This window comes from Rhinopithecus roxellana, chromosome 19 (assembly GCF_007565055.1).
Source record: "Rhinopithecus roxellana isolate Shanxi Qingling chromosome 19, ASM756505v1, whole genome shotgun sequence".
NCBI classification, from domain to species: Eukaryota; Metazoa; Chordata; class Mammalia; order Primates; family Cercopithecidae; genus Rhinopithecus; species Rhinopithecus roxellana.
The window spans coordinates 78,802,358-78,815,585 of record NC_044567.1 but is presented as its reverse complement, the minus strand read 5'-3'; the positions used below and the strand labels follow the sequence as shown (position 1 = coordinate 78,815,585).

General features: G+C 53.1%; 1 protein-coding gene across 1 annotated transcript in view; it reads left to right on the top strand.

The window, feature by feature from the left end:
* The first annotated feature begins 433 nt into the window (after positions 1-433).
* AXIN2 (axin 2) overlaps positions 434-13,228 on the top strand; it is a 32,544-nt gene continuing 19,749 nt past the window's right edge. Inside the window, 4 exon segments of the mRNA XM_030923672.1 lie at positions 434-572; positions 2,679-2,834; positions 2,836-3,617; positions 11,715-11,855. Of these exon segments, the coding sequence (XP_030779532.1) occupies positions 2,802-2,834; positions 2,836-3,617; positions 11,715-11,855 (956 nt within the window). The 5' untranslated portion in view covers positions 434-572; positions 2,679-2,801.

Here is a 13,228-nt window from a genome sequence, read left to right as displayed (position 1 = left end):
GTGGGCGCTGGGGGCGGGAGGGGGCCCGGCCAGACGGAGGCCGGGCCTGGAGGGGGGCGCGGGCGGGGCGGCCCTGAGGAGCAGCGGCGGGGCTGTGGGGGGCGGCCCGGGGCGCGGCCGGCCTGTACCTCCCTTTCAGGACCGTGCGCTCGGCTCGCGCCTTTGAAGTGCACAGTTAAATCCACAGCGCAGTTTTTGTTGGAAGCGCCCGGAGGACATTTGGTGCGCCGAGTGACTGCTGGAAACAGGACCTGCGTTGAAAGCCGGGCCGGGCGGGGGCCGCAGGGGCCGGGGACGGCCGCGGCGGGGGCGGAGGCCCGCTCGGATCTTTTGCATAAAAGGGGCGGTGGGGCGCGCCGCTCCCCCTCCCCGGCCGGTGGCTCTCGCTCTGATCCCGGGATTGTTGTTTCCCGCACCCCCTCCCCCGCCGCGCGACTCCCCATGTTCCCCGACGCCGCAGCCGGCCCGGGGGGGCCCGGGGCTGCCGCCGCGAGCCGAGCCGGGGGCCGGGGCCGGGCCCCTGCCAGGGGCGCCTGCGAGGTCTCACCGCGGATCGCGCGCGGGGATCAATGGTGAGTGCCCAGGCCGAGGCAGCCGGGCGGCCCGCGCGCTTTGATGTGCGGGGCGGCCCTTTGAAGTTGGCAGGCCGGCTATTTCGGGGCGGGCTAGGGGCAGGCGCTGAGAGGAGCGTCGGACCCCAGCGCCCAGTCTTCCCGGGGGACTTGGCCGGGCAGCCCCGCGCGCCGTGCGCCGGAGCCCCCTCCCCAGCGCGGGGACCGGGTTGGCGGGGGGCCGGGAGAAGAGACTTCTCCGAGTGGCTGCAGTGGCGGGGGCAGAGAGCGGGCAGATACCCCCCGGGGGTCGCGTCGCTGTCGCGGTTATGGATGTGAGTCGGAGTGTGAGTGCGCGCGGGAGTGCCTTTGAGAGGTGGGATGAAAGGGTAGCGGCGCCCCCCGCTTGCCCTCCCCCGCCCCCCGCCTCTCCTCCGCCCCATCCTCTCCTCCTACTTCTCCCCCCCTCCCCTTCTCCCCTCCCTGCCGCGGGTCCGCGCTAAGGGGCCCACAGCGCTGGCGGAGGCTCAGTCTGCGCGCAGGACCGGCCCAAGTCCGGGGCGCCCGCGTCCCTCGCGTCCCTTTTCCCTGCCCGGCCCCCGCGCCCGTGGCCGCCCCGGCCCATTTTGCGGAGAGGCAGACACTCCGCGCGTCGCCATTTCTGTACTAGGCTGCTGCTTTCTGTGCTTTTTCTGCGGGCTCCTCTGCGAGCGGCGGCGCTGGGGACCGACCCCCCGCCCGGGCACTGGACGCTGCTGGCGCGTCCCAGGGCTCCGGCCTCGAGGTGTGTCCGCCGGGCCTCTGGAGGCGTTCAGTTGCTTTTGGGCCGGGGGACCGGGCCGGAGGAGCTCGGAGGACATGAGAGCCCGGCCTCGGCGGCCTTCGTCTTCCAGGTAACGGGGCCGCCCCACCTCCCCGCCGCCCGGGTAGCGCGGTGCTAACGGCAGCCCCACTACTTCGTGGGCCGCGCCGCCCAGCCCCGCGGCTCGAAGCTTCGGTCGGGGTCAGCGTGCACCCATCCCAGACCCGGGGTCCCTGGCTCCTTGCCCGGGGTTGCACCCCGTCCCCCGGTCCGCCCCTACCCTTCCTAGTTTGATCCTTTCCGTGCTAGGGAAAGCAGCTTGTTTATTGGTTAGATATGACTTTTTTCTTTTGGAAAAAAGACAGGCTTGAAATCAGTAGAGTTTGGGATTCTTGGCACAGGCAGTAGTGGCGTGAGACGGCTGGTGATCCAGTTTTGTAGGTTTCGCGGCTCCGGGAGGTGGGCTGGGGGCACGGGGGCGACGGTTCCGAGTCCGAGGCTTCTCAGCTCTCTCTCAAAGTTTGAAGATCAAAGTTTCCACTGAGTGAGTTGGTTTCTGGTTTGGTGGAGGTCAGGGAAGACAGAGGTGTTGACTGAGCTGGATTCTTGGCGGGGGTAGGGGGCGCGCAGCGAACACTCACATCTGAGTTGGGGAGGGGGCGTATGCGTGCTGAATCTGGGAGTCCAGGAGCCCAATCCGCCTATGCTGGGCGGGCTTCTCTCGGGCGAGGATCTTCTGAATTTTTAAGGAGTGGGAAGAGGGAGCGCAGAGGGAGGGGGTGGGTGGGGAGAATGGGAACCAGATGCCGGGGAAGGGCACGTTTGGAGCTCGAGTTATCTGTGCAGAGCCGAGTGGAGAAAATTTACCGAAATTGGTTTCACCTGCACACAGCCTAGCGGCTGGGAGTGCGCCTTTTTGGAGTTGATGGGATCGGGGGAGGGGAAAGGAGGGGAAGCGAGGCGCGGGCTGACCTGCCCTGTGTGCGCCCTGGCTGAGTGGGTTTTTGGAAGGTTGTGTCTTACATACACCTCCGGTGTCCCCCTGCCGCCCCCAGCACTTGCCCTCCTCTCACCTTCCCCGCCTCTCCCAACAGCTCCCTCCCACCCCCAACCCCGAAAAGTGTGCAGGGAGCTCAGATTTCGCCTTTGAAAAGCAGCGCCTGATACTTTAGATGAGCACCTCGCAGATAGCTGGGTTGCTTGATTTGTATTTGAGGAGTTGAAAAGCCTGTTTACTTTCTTGCTTTGATGTTGGGTAGATCTGGTTTTGATTAGATCAATACCCTTTTCTCTCTCCCCACCTCCCCCCTTCCTTTTCTTTCCAGAGAGGAGGCTCAGATGAGCCCCTGCTGACTTGAGAGAGACAGAGAGACCACGCCGATTGCTGAGAGGAACTGGAAGAGGAAGAAAAAAAAATTCCCAAACTCTGTAGGAAGAGCTCCCTCACCATGAGTAGCGCTATGTTGGTGACTCGCCTCCCTGGACCCCAGCAGCAGCTTCCGTGAGGATGCCCCGCGGCCCCCAGTGCCAGGGGAAGAAGGGGAGACCCCACCGTGTCAGCTAGGGGTGGGCAAGGGCCAGGTCACCAAACCTGTGCCTGTCTCTTCCAACACCAGGCGGAACGAAGACGGGTTGGGGGAGCCGGAGGGGCGGGCATCTCCGGATTCCCCTCTGACCCGGTGGACCAAGTCCTTACACTCCTTGTTGGGCGATCAAGACGGTGCTTACCTGTTCCGGACTTTCCTGGAGAGGGAGAAATGCGTGGATACCTTAGACTTCTGGTTTGCCTGCAATGGCTTCAGGCAGATGAACCTGAAGGATGCCAAAACTTTACGAGTAGCCAAAGCGATCTACAAAAGGTACATTGAGAACAACAGCATTGTCTCCAAGCAGCTGAAGCCTGCCACCAAGACATACATAAGAGATGGCATCAAGAAGCAGCAGATTGATTCCATCATGTTTGACCAGGCGCAGACCGAGATCCAGTCGGTGATGGAGGAAAATGCCTACCAGATGTTTTTGACTTCTGATATATACCTCGAATATGTGAGGAGTGGGGGAGAAAACACAGCTTACATGAGTAATGGGGGACTCGGGAGCCTAAAGGTCGTGTGTGGCTATCTCCCCACCTTGAATGAAGAAGAGGAGTGGACTTGTGCCGACTTCAAGTGCAAACTTTCGCCAACTGTGGTTGGCTTGTCCAGCAAAACTCTGAGGGCGACGGCGAGTGTGAGGTCCACGGAAACTGTTGACAGTGGATACAGGTGAGACTTGGACGAGGGTGGGTGGGCTGATGCTGTGGACTTTGCAGATGTTTTAGGTATGGTGGATGGATGGATGGGTGCGCTGCAGAGACTGACAGGTCTGTTGAGAGTTAGGACTGCTGGCCATGAACCCTTTTTGATCTTGCTTTTTGTTGTTTAAAGAGGGGGAAAGTGATGAACATACGGCTAAATACCTGCAGTCTTCAGTGCTGACATCAAACAGTGGCAAGGAGTATTCACTAATGTGGGTTACTTATTATCCTGGGCTAGTGTCTCAGAAGGGGCTGAGAGAGAGAGAGAGAGAGAGAGAGAGAGAGAGAGAGGACAGCAGCTTTTGATGCCTCTGAGTCACCAGATCCACTAAGCGCTGGTTTTGGAAGGGGTCACTTCACCACTAATCAGTAGGGGGTGGAATTAATGTGGCTAGGGAGGCAGCTGGGTTGTGGTGGAGGCACAGGAAATAATGTGTGCACCCATTGAGGGGTAAGTGGGATTTTTTATTTTTATTTTTTGAACTTTTCTGTTAAGATAAGAGCCAGCAATTGGCTTAACTGAGTTTGTGGTTCTCTTTGTAGAACTAGATATTTACCCAGCAAGAAAGGCCTCTAACTAGGGAAGGTCCTGTGACTTTCCCGAATGAAGGACCCTTAGCTTTAGAGCCTGCTGGCATATTAATCCAGGTTTTCAATGCTCATGAGTCCGAGGGTCAGACTTCAGTTGATTATTTTGTTAGTGCTGATGGAGAAGAGATCTTGGCCCGGAGTACTGGGGCCCTGGAGTACTTTCTCTTTGAGGCTTCAAAGACAAATAGTTCTTTGCAGAATGGCCAAGTCTTAAGATTCTTGACCTTTGGAGGCAACTTCAGACCTCTTGTTAGAATGAGTTTTTCTGTTTTCTCCCCTCCTCCCGACTTCCAAATATCCCAAAAGAGAATGAGCCTCTTAATTCTGGGGTGTGGTTGATGACAGGCAGGGAATGGGGCTGCACTTGACTGCTCTCTGAATGGTGTATCTTGCTGCCTTTGTGGATTTCTCTGTGTGTTAGGGGCTCAGGCTGCGATCTGATAGCTGCCTCTGGATTTCCCTTTCTCTGTAGGATGTGGTCTCTAGTGCTCAGCAGCAGGAAGAGAGGTGGGCACCAGATGGTTGATCCTGAGCCTCTCCGGTGGCCAAGTCTGAGCCTAGCGGGCCATGATTTTAGGGGTGGCGGAGTTGACTGTTGGCCAGGAGGGGAAGGGCTTGTTCTCCAACCACCAGGGGGCGCGCTTGTGGCTTGGGAACCAGTTTTACTCAGACATCTGGTCTACACCTAAGTGGAACCAGATTGACTTTTGCAAGGAAGCACAGGTTCCAGGGAGGTGTTTCACCGTCTTCATGCTTATGGAGTCAGGTTGTCTGGGAGGAAGACCCTGGGTCTGGCCTCTGCAGTGGGTCAGTCGCTGGGCACCTGCTATGCCTGCCGGCACCATTATGAAAACATTTGGGTAAGCCTCTGGCGCTGGCCTCCTTGCTCTCTAGTCTGGCAGCCAAAGCTGAGACTACGTAAGGGCCGTGGTAAAGGCTCCTTCTCCAGGGGACTCCTGACTGAGGCTTCTGTGTCTCCCACTGTCGGGACCGGAGTGTCACCTTTGTAAATAGCACAGTGTGTGGTTTTGGATGACCTCCCCAGGCAGGGCTCTGCTGTGAACCCTCCCCTTTGTGGGTGGGCAATTGAGACCCAGCCTGGGCTTGCCTCATCTGGGATATTACCAGGATTTGACTCCTGGAGCTTTTGAGATCCAGAAGGCAGGGGCAGAAGCTCCTGTTTTCCAGGGCTGCCTTCTTGGCTGTGAACTGTGGACATTATTGATAAAGAGGTGACAGCTTGTCATTGACCTGAGAGTTTCCATACTAGATTCATGTGTGCTTTCTCCCACTGTTGGTTTGAGATGAAGCATCTTCATGGACTCTCTGAAGCTCATATTTAAAGAGAATTTAAGACATAGCCAGATGATCTAACATCATTTTAACGTGCAGGACATTCGAGTGTGTGCACAGTATATCAAAAGGTCTCCTGAGTTATTCCAAGGCTTGCGTTCCAGCCCTGTCCACCACTTACTACCTGGGTGTTGAAGCCTTTCTGAACCGCATGTGTCCATCTGTAAAATGGGTGGGCACCATTCCTTCTGTCTGTGTCATAGGATTGTTATTAGGACCAAAATAATAAACATGAAAGCCTTTTGTAGAGAGAAACGTTTTGAACAGCCGCAAAGTGTTATAATTAGTAATGATAATGTCAAAAGGGCAACCAGGTTGAGATGTCACTTTTAAAGGGTGGCTCTTGGCTTAGCCCATTTTCCATTGTCAGGTTTTAGAATGGCCCCCTGTCCCCCATGCCTCAACTTTCTTGTTGAACTGAAGTCTGGTTTTCCAGCTAGTTCTTGGAATGTAGAGATCCCATCTAAGGTTTAAGTGCCCCCCTTCCCTCCCTCGCACACTCACTCATTCTGCAGAGTACCTGGCGTCTGGGATGGGCTTAATAAGTCAGTAAAACGAATGAAACAGAAACGTCAGTCCTGCTGAGGAGGGTCTTGCTTCATCAGCTGCTGAGGAGCGGTCTTGGCAGCTGGATGCCCGGAGCACTGGCCAGGCTTGCAAGCCCTGTGTTTACCTTGGGCACTCAAAGGAGCCTCATTTTTAATGACTTGTTTGTGTCCTTACTGATTTGGTGTCAGGTTTAATATAAATAGTTGGGGCGGAAGAGCAGGAATTATCCTCAGAGGGCAGGACTCTGGTCTGAGTGGTTGAGGGGGTTGCCTGGGCTTTTGACGATGGCTATAAATAACTTAGAGCAAAAGCAACTTGTTGGTAGCAGCACGTGTAAAACCCCGGCACACAGACACACGCACAGTGTTGAGGTGTGTGCGAAGGGGGGTTGTGGAATTAGGCACTGGGCCCAGCATTTATTTTAGGGAGGAGAATACGGTGCTGGGTGCACAGAGCCCTCCCTGTGTCCTCGCCTTTCTGCACGGGCCCTTGTGTGTCCTGCCCAAGGTGGGGCTCATCTGCCTCCCGTTGGGCCCTCTGCTCTGGCCTCCCTTAAAAGAAGTCGGGCCCAGCAGATGGCCCTCTGCTGGCTCTGAGTGCTGCTTCCAGTTCTCTGAAAGGACTCGCTGATGAGGCCCGTTTTTGTGCAGAGCCATTGGAATCAAGCTTGGCTTCAATTATCAAAGAAAATGATGCCATAGGAAAGATATGCTGGAAGCAGTAGTCCGCAATTAGAGGATGGAAGCTCTGGTGAGGGCAGTTTGCTAAGATCCACTTGTAAAAGTTTGCCTGTTTTCAAAAGGCCCCGTTGCCCAGTGCTGTTGGAGTCCTGGCCCCTTGCCGAGTGTCCCTTGATCTTGCCTTAGAAAACGCTTGTTGAAGAGGGTATTGCCTTTTGGGCAGTGACCTTGTGAGTAAATTTTCAGAGGGCTCTTGGAAAGCCCTGAACGCACAGACTTAGAAGCATATACTTTTGAAGTTGCATTGTTTTGAGAAGGGAAGGTGAGGAGGAGGAGGAAGAGGAAGAGGAGGAGGACCCCTTATGGTCAGTTCTATCAGGTTAGTTCTGTGTTCCCTATGTGGAGGCTCCCCTTTGGTATATGGGGCAGGGCACGGCCACAGCATCTCATTAAGAGGAGGTAAGAACAGGATAGGGGAAAACAGAAAGCAGCTGGCATCTCCTTTCCCTGAAGGTTCCAGGGGTTTCTGCCACCTGCAGGCTGAAAACCCCTTGCTTACTTGAGGTTGCAGACCAGGTCTGTGGATGTGGGGCTGTTGCAAAATCTGCACCATAGGCCTCTACTCTGTGTAGGAATTTAAAATCCTCGCAGCAACTGGAAGCACAACAGTCTTGAAGAAATAAAGCATCTGGGTACAATTACCGTAGCGTGGTTAAGTTTCTTCCCCCACCTTTTTTTTTAAAAAAGTAATCACAAGAAAACAGCCCCACTCCGTTTTCTTAAAATTATGTGGCACTTTTGACAAAGGTCTGAGTTCTGAAAAACTGAGTCTCTGCCTCTCCCCACAACCCTGCCTCCTTTCTCTGTCCCGTCTTGTTATGATTGTAGGAAAATCCAAGTACTTTATTGCAGTCAACTGAGTTAAGAGCAGTATATTCCATTTTTAATTACTGGTCACACAGTAGTCCTCTATTTTGGAAGTGAAGGGAGACAAGTTTATTTTGGGATCCATGTGTTAAACGAGTGCAAAGCTGTGTGAGCACACATAGGGTTTGAGTTAGGTGTCTTTTTTGCTGGGAGGAAGGAATTTTCTGTTGAGTCATTTTCTCCCCACAGAGGCTGAAGTATAGCTCTTACACTGGAGACATGGTTGATGTGTTAATACCACCAAGATAGCAGGACTGAAGGCATGGAAGAAAGAGTGTTTGAATGCTATTTAAGGCTGTTTTGGCTTTTTCGGTGCTGCACCATGCCTGTTAAACTAAAAAACTTTTCCAGCGACCCATCCGATGGTCGTAGGTCCTTTAAGGAGAGTCAACAAGGTTTTGAGTCCCTGCCATGTGCCATTCGCTACTTTCAGCATCGGAGATTCGTGTGAGGACAGGGCTGTCCCTCATGGAGCTTACAGTCTGGTTTCACAGGACAGGTGTTCGACATGGAAACACCAGTGTCCAATCATTATAAATCATGATAAAGATGATGAACGAAATTAGGGTATTTGAGAAAATAGGAGCTCTCTGGTTTTGTTTTTGTGTGTGTTTTTTGTTTTTGTTTTTGTTTTTTTTTGAGATGGAGTTTCATTCTTGTTGCCTAGGTTGGAATGCAATGGGGTGATCTCTGCTCACCACAACCTCCGCCTCCCAGGTTCAAGCAATTCTCCTGCCTCAGCCTCTCGAGTAGCTGGGATTACAGGCATGCGCCACCACACCCGGCTAATTTTGTATTTTTAGTAGAGACGGGTTTTCTCCATGTTGGTCAGGCTGGTCTCGAACTCCTGACCTCAGGTGATCCACCCATCTTGGCCTCCCGAAGTGCTGGGATTACAGGCACAGGCCACCACGCCCGGCTGGAGCTCTCTGTTTTTGTTGGCGCTTGGTTTTTTTTTGGAATTTTCCTGTGATTTTCCCCAAATTACTGTGCCTTTGTTGGTTCATTTGGAGACCTAAGAACTTGGTGCAGAGGGCCAAGATCCAACTGCCTGCTCTTCAGGTGGGTGCCCACGTCTGGAGAGGTTGTGACTCAGCCCAGCAGTGAGCACTACAGCCAAGTAGGCAGCAGTGCCCAGCCTCTGACTTCTGGTCCCTACTGAGAGTTTACAGCATGGCCTCATCACTGGATTCCTAACCAGAGGAAAAAGCCCCAAGGAAGTCATCTTGTGCATCCTGCTTTGAGGCCTCACTTACACACCCAGATGGCCGGGCACTGTGGCCCTGGTTTAAAGACTTGGGTGATTTCACAGCCTGTCCCTACCTACTTTATGGATTTCCTCTGACCATTTAGAAGTATTTTTTTCTTTCTAACTTTTGAAGCCCATTTCCCCTTGTTCTTCCTTTAGTGGGGATGCTGAACAGAGAGCCCTCCTTCTCAACTATGAGGCCTTTTTCACTGAATCAACCTTCTTTTCTCCAGAAGAATGAACTGTTCTTTTCACCCTCACCACTCCTCTCTGCCCTTGGTGTTGGGGAATTCCGGATTGAGGACACATGGACCTGGAGGAAGGCCTGGAAGATCTTACCATTCTCATTTCATCTTCACCAAAAAGTCCTAGGCTGTCATGAGACTTCCTGCCCTCTACAGATATGAGAACAGGGTCCGAGTGTCCACATGACAGTCACAAGTCACTTGGTCAGTGTCGAGGGGTTCATGTGCAGCGCTGCTGGTCTGCACCTTCTGGTCAGTTCTTTGCCTACAGCATATTTCTAAGATCTGACTTGGTGCAGTTGGACAGGATCAAGGGCACAGCTGTGGTCCAGCTCCTCTGGCCAAGTCTGACAAGGCCTTTGGTCCACGTGGTGCTCAGTTACCTCCTTGGGTGGTTGTGATGATTACAGGGGTCCCTTCTGGCTTAAAAAGTTTATGGCCCTGTAACTTTTTGTGTTTGTTTGGTGACTCCACCTAGTGCAAACTCCTTAAAGGCAGGGACTGCCTCTCCCACCTTCTTTTCCGTCCCACCATCCCCTGCTGAGACAGACTCTCACACCAAATTGTGGCAGTGGCTTCCCCCCAGGGCTCCCTGCCTGCACCCACCCCTCCTTTCAGTCCAGCCTGGTAAAAGACCTTGGATCCTATGTGTTTTCTCCCTGCCAGTCCCCTGGCGCCCCTGCTGTCCCCTGGCCCCTCCCCATCCAGTTAAGACAGGACTCTGACCTTGCACTGAAGACCTACTTCCATGTCTTTGCCAGGTCTTCTTAGCCTGGCTAATTAGACCCCTCTCTCTCGCTAGTCTAGGGAGAGCTTTTCACTGCCTTTCCCTTTACCTAGTCCTGGGTGTCATCTCCTGAAATTCCTGCTCAACCATGAGTCCCATCTATCCCAGGGAGTCCCATGAGTCCCATCTGTCCCAGGGAGCCGTCCCCAGCCGTCCCTCCTAGAAACGTTCTATCCATCATCTGGGTTACCTATACTAAGCCACTCCTTTCCTGCTTTTTATTCTATGAGAACCTGGAAACATGTTGAGTCTAGTCTTTGTATTGGGAGGCAGTCTGATGGAAAGCCAGGTGACTCAATCCATGCCCACTGGCTCCAGCTATGTGATCTGGGCAGGCTGCTGGAATTCTCGATTCCAAGGGCCTCATCTGTAGAATGGGCACAGTCCAGTGCTCCTTCTCCCCTCCTCGTGGGCCTGTAATAACACTGAGCGTACCTCCCTCATGACACCCCCACAGTATGCTGACATACCCCCACCAGGCCCTGAGTGCCAGGAGACCAGAGTTCAGCACGTAGCAAGTGAGTAGGTGCTTGGTGAACATGTGCAGACAGCTGACTGTCACCTTTCTGGGTCCTTTTCATTTGCCAACCCCATGGCCATCTTTACAGACCAGCTGCTGTGGACTAATAGAATATTTTCTCTTTTCTGAGCCTTTCTTTTCTCCCTCACTTGATTTCTTTGTTGCCGGCATAGACTTGGTGGGACCAGTGGAGGATGCCAGGGTCTTTGTAAACAGGCCTCCTGCGACTTCAGGCCTTAACGTGGTCCCTTACTGCAGCCTGCCGACCTATCTGCCCCTCCCCCCTACTTAAGCCCCTCACTGGTGACACAAGAGGAATGCAGCCCAGCAGGAGACGTGCACACTGGTTGTTCTGGAAGGAGATCAAGAGGGTGAAATGAGGAGCCAGAGGCCATTGAAACAAAAGGGCTGGAGACACCGGAGGAGGGGCCTGGGCCTTCCTTTCAAACAGCCATGTTGCTCATTTCAGTCCTGCTGCACTAGCCAGCCCTGGGGAGTGGAAGCCGGGGGTGGGGGAAGGGGCATGGCAGCAGCTCACGGCAGAGCTCGCAGGTGGGATTGGAGTCCTGAACGTTGTCTTGAACTTTGCTGTCCCATCTGTCCAGCTCACCGTGGGCCCAGGGTCGAAGTGAGAAGACCACACTGGCCTCTAGCTGTTTGCATCTCTGGACTGGGCTAACAGACCCCAGACAAGGAGTTTGGATATTTAAGATGTCTTGGGACCCTGAAATTGTATTCTTTGGTGCAGGATTGGATAGGGAGGTGGAGCGGAGAAAGATATTCCATCTCCACTGATTTGTTCCCCTGTTCCATTCCATGGTCTCCTCTCCTAAAGCAGAGTCCAGTTCCTTCCTGTCTCTAAGTGCATTTAGAACTTCACAGGATCCCCTGGGCTGCCTCTGGAATACCCTCTGCCCTGGCAGACCCACCACTGGGGGGGGGCAGAGGAACCAGCTTGCTTTCTCCCCAGGGTGATGAGCTGGTGGCTCAGGAGGCCTCCCTTTTGTGGCCTCTGCTTTCTGCCCAGGTGAGCAGCTGGACCCGGGCAGCAGGTTGGCGTTGAGCATATAGTGGGATGGTGTGCTGGATTGTCCTGGGGTCACTTGATTACCTGGCTTTCTGGTGAGCTTCAGTGACTGAACCACTGTTGTACTTTGCCCATAGGTCCTTCAAGAGGAGCGATCCTGTTAATCCTTATCATGTAGGTTCCGGCTATGTCTTTGCGCCAGCCACCAGCGCCAATGACAGTGAGATATCCAGCGATGCGCTGACGGACGATTCCATGTCCATGACGGACAGCAGTGTGTGAGTATCGTGGCTGCCCTTCTGTGGGCTTGCTTGGGAGTAGAAACCACCTGGGCACTTAGCCAGAATCATCTGTCATCCTCACCTGGCTTTGAAGACCCCACCTGTGCGTGTATGGACATCGGTTTGGTGGGAGGGGAGTATGACAAGGGTATGGTGCTGGTTAAGGAGGATGACATGGTCATCTGGGTAGGGTAAAGCTTAGAGCTTTGAAAGTTGGGAGGATATTGTAACAGAAGAAAACTAAAGGACAGTAGAAGATTAGGATGAATGAATATTTATAGATTCCTTGAGTTTAAAAAACCTTCTTCTGGTTGTCATCTGGTTGTCCCTGTAGGAACAGTTGCTTGGCTGGTCCAGAAATCCAGGTATCCTTTCTGCAGAACCAACAGCTGAGAGACAAGGTGGCATTAGAAGGGTCTGTGTTTAGGTATTCATTGTTTTTGGAGGAAAAGGCATTGCAAGTGGGGGTGGGAAAGCCAGAAATCTCTAAAGAGCCACAGTGTGTAACGTTCCGTACTGTTAAGTTTTTAAATGGACATCGTTTATTCAGTAAGTGTGTGTGGAGTGTTAGATACTGAGGACCCTAAGTAGGGGCTGTCTCCAAAGTCGTGTCTGATCTTGGATCTTTGGCAGACAGCCTTTGGTTTTTGAAAGTAACCCAAGATATTGGCGTGGTCTGATGAGGTCAGAAGGCCCTTAGTCAAGGTAACGTTTTGAATTTTAGGTCATCTGAAGTCAAGTCATGGCAATCTCTGAGGATGGACAGCAGTGATCCTCAGTGAGTCTCATGAGGAGGGATGTGTAGCTGTGGCCTGGGTATCCCCGTCTCCTGCCATCCTTTGAGGTTTTGGTTCAGGAGACCCAGAGTGGAGCCTGGGGATGGGGTGATGGCTGAAATTCCCCAAAGGTTTCGCACCCAACACCCGGTTGAGATTCATTGTTCCAGAAATGGTCTTTGAAAGCTTTTCAATGTTTTGGAGTCAGAATTTCGCCTGCTAAGGGAACAATTTTGAAAGGCAAACCCACTGAACCGTGTAAGTTCTGGCACACTTTAAATATTTAGAGTTTGTTCCTTTTAGCTTCCTAAAACTAGACCATCTATTCTTCCAGTTTGTTTGAAACTATCTGGTTTTCATTGGCCAATGTCCTGTTGCCTGGCCTGTGGGTGGCATGGGACCAATTGGAGGGAAAGTTGATGAGGTGAGTTTGGGAACCTACTATTTATTTTGCTAGTGGCTTTTATTGTGTTACCTCAAATTCCCTTGTTAGTAAAGGGAGAGAGATCCTTAAGGTGCAAGGTTCAATTTTAATAAAAATAGCATTTTGGCATTAATACACATCTTCCATCCAATATGGAAACAGGAAAGTAC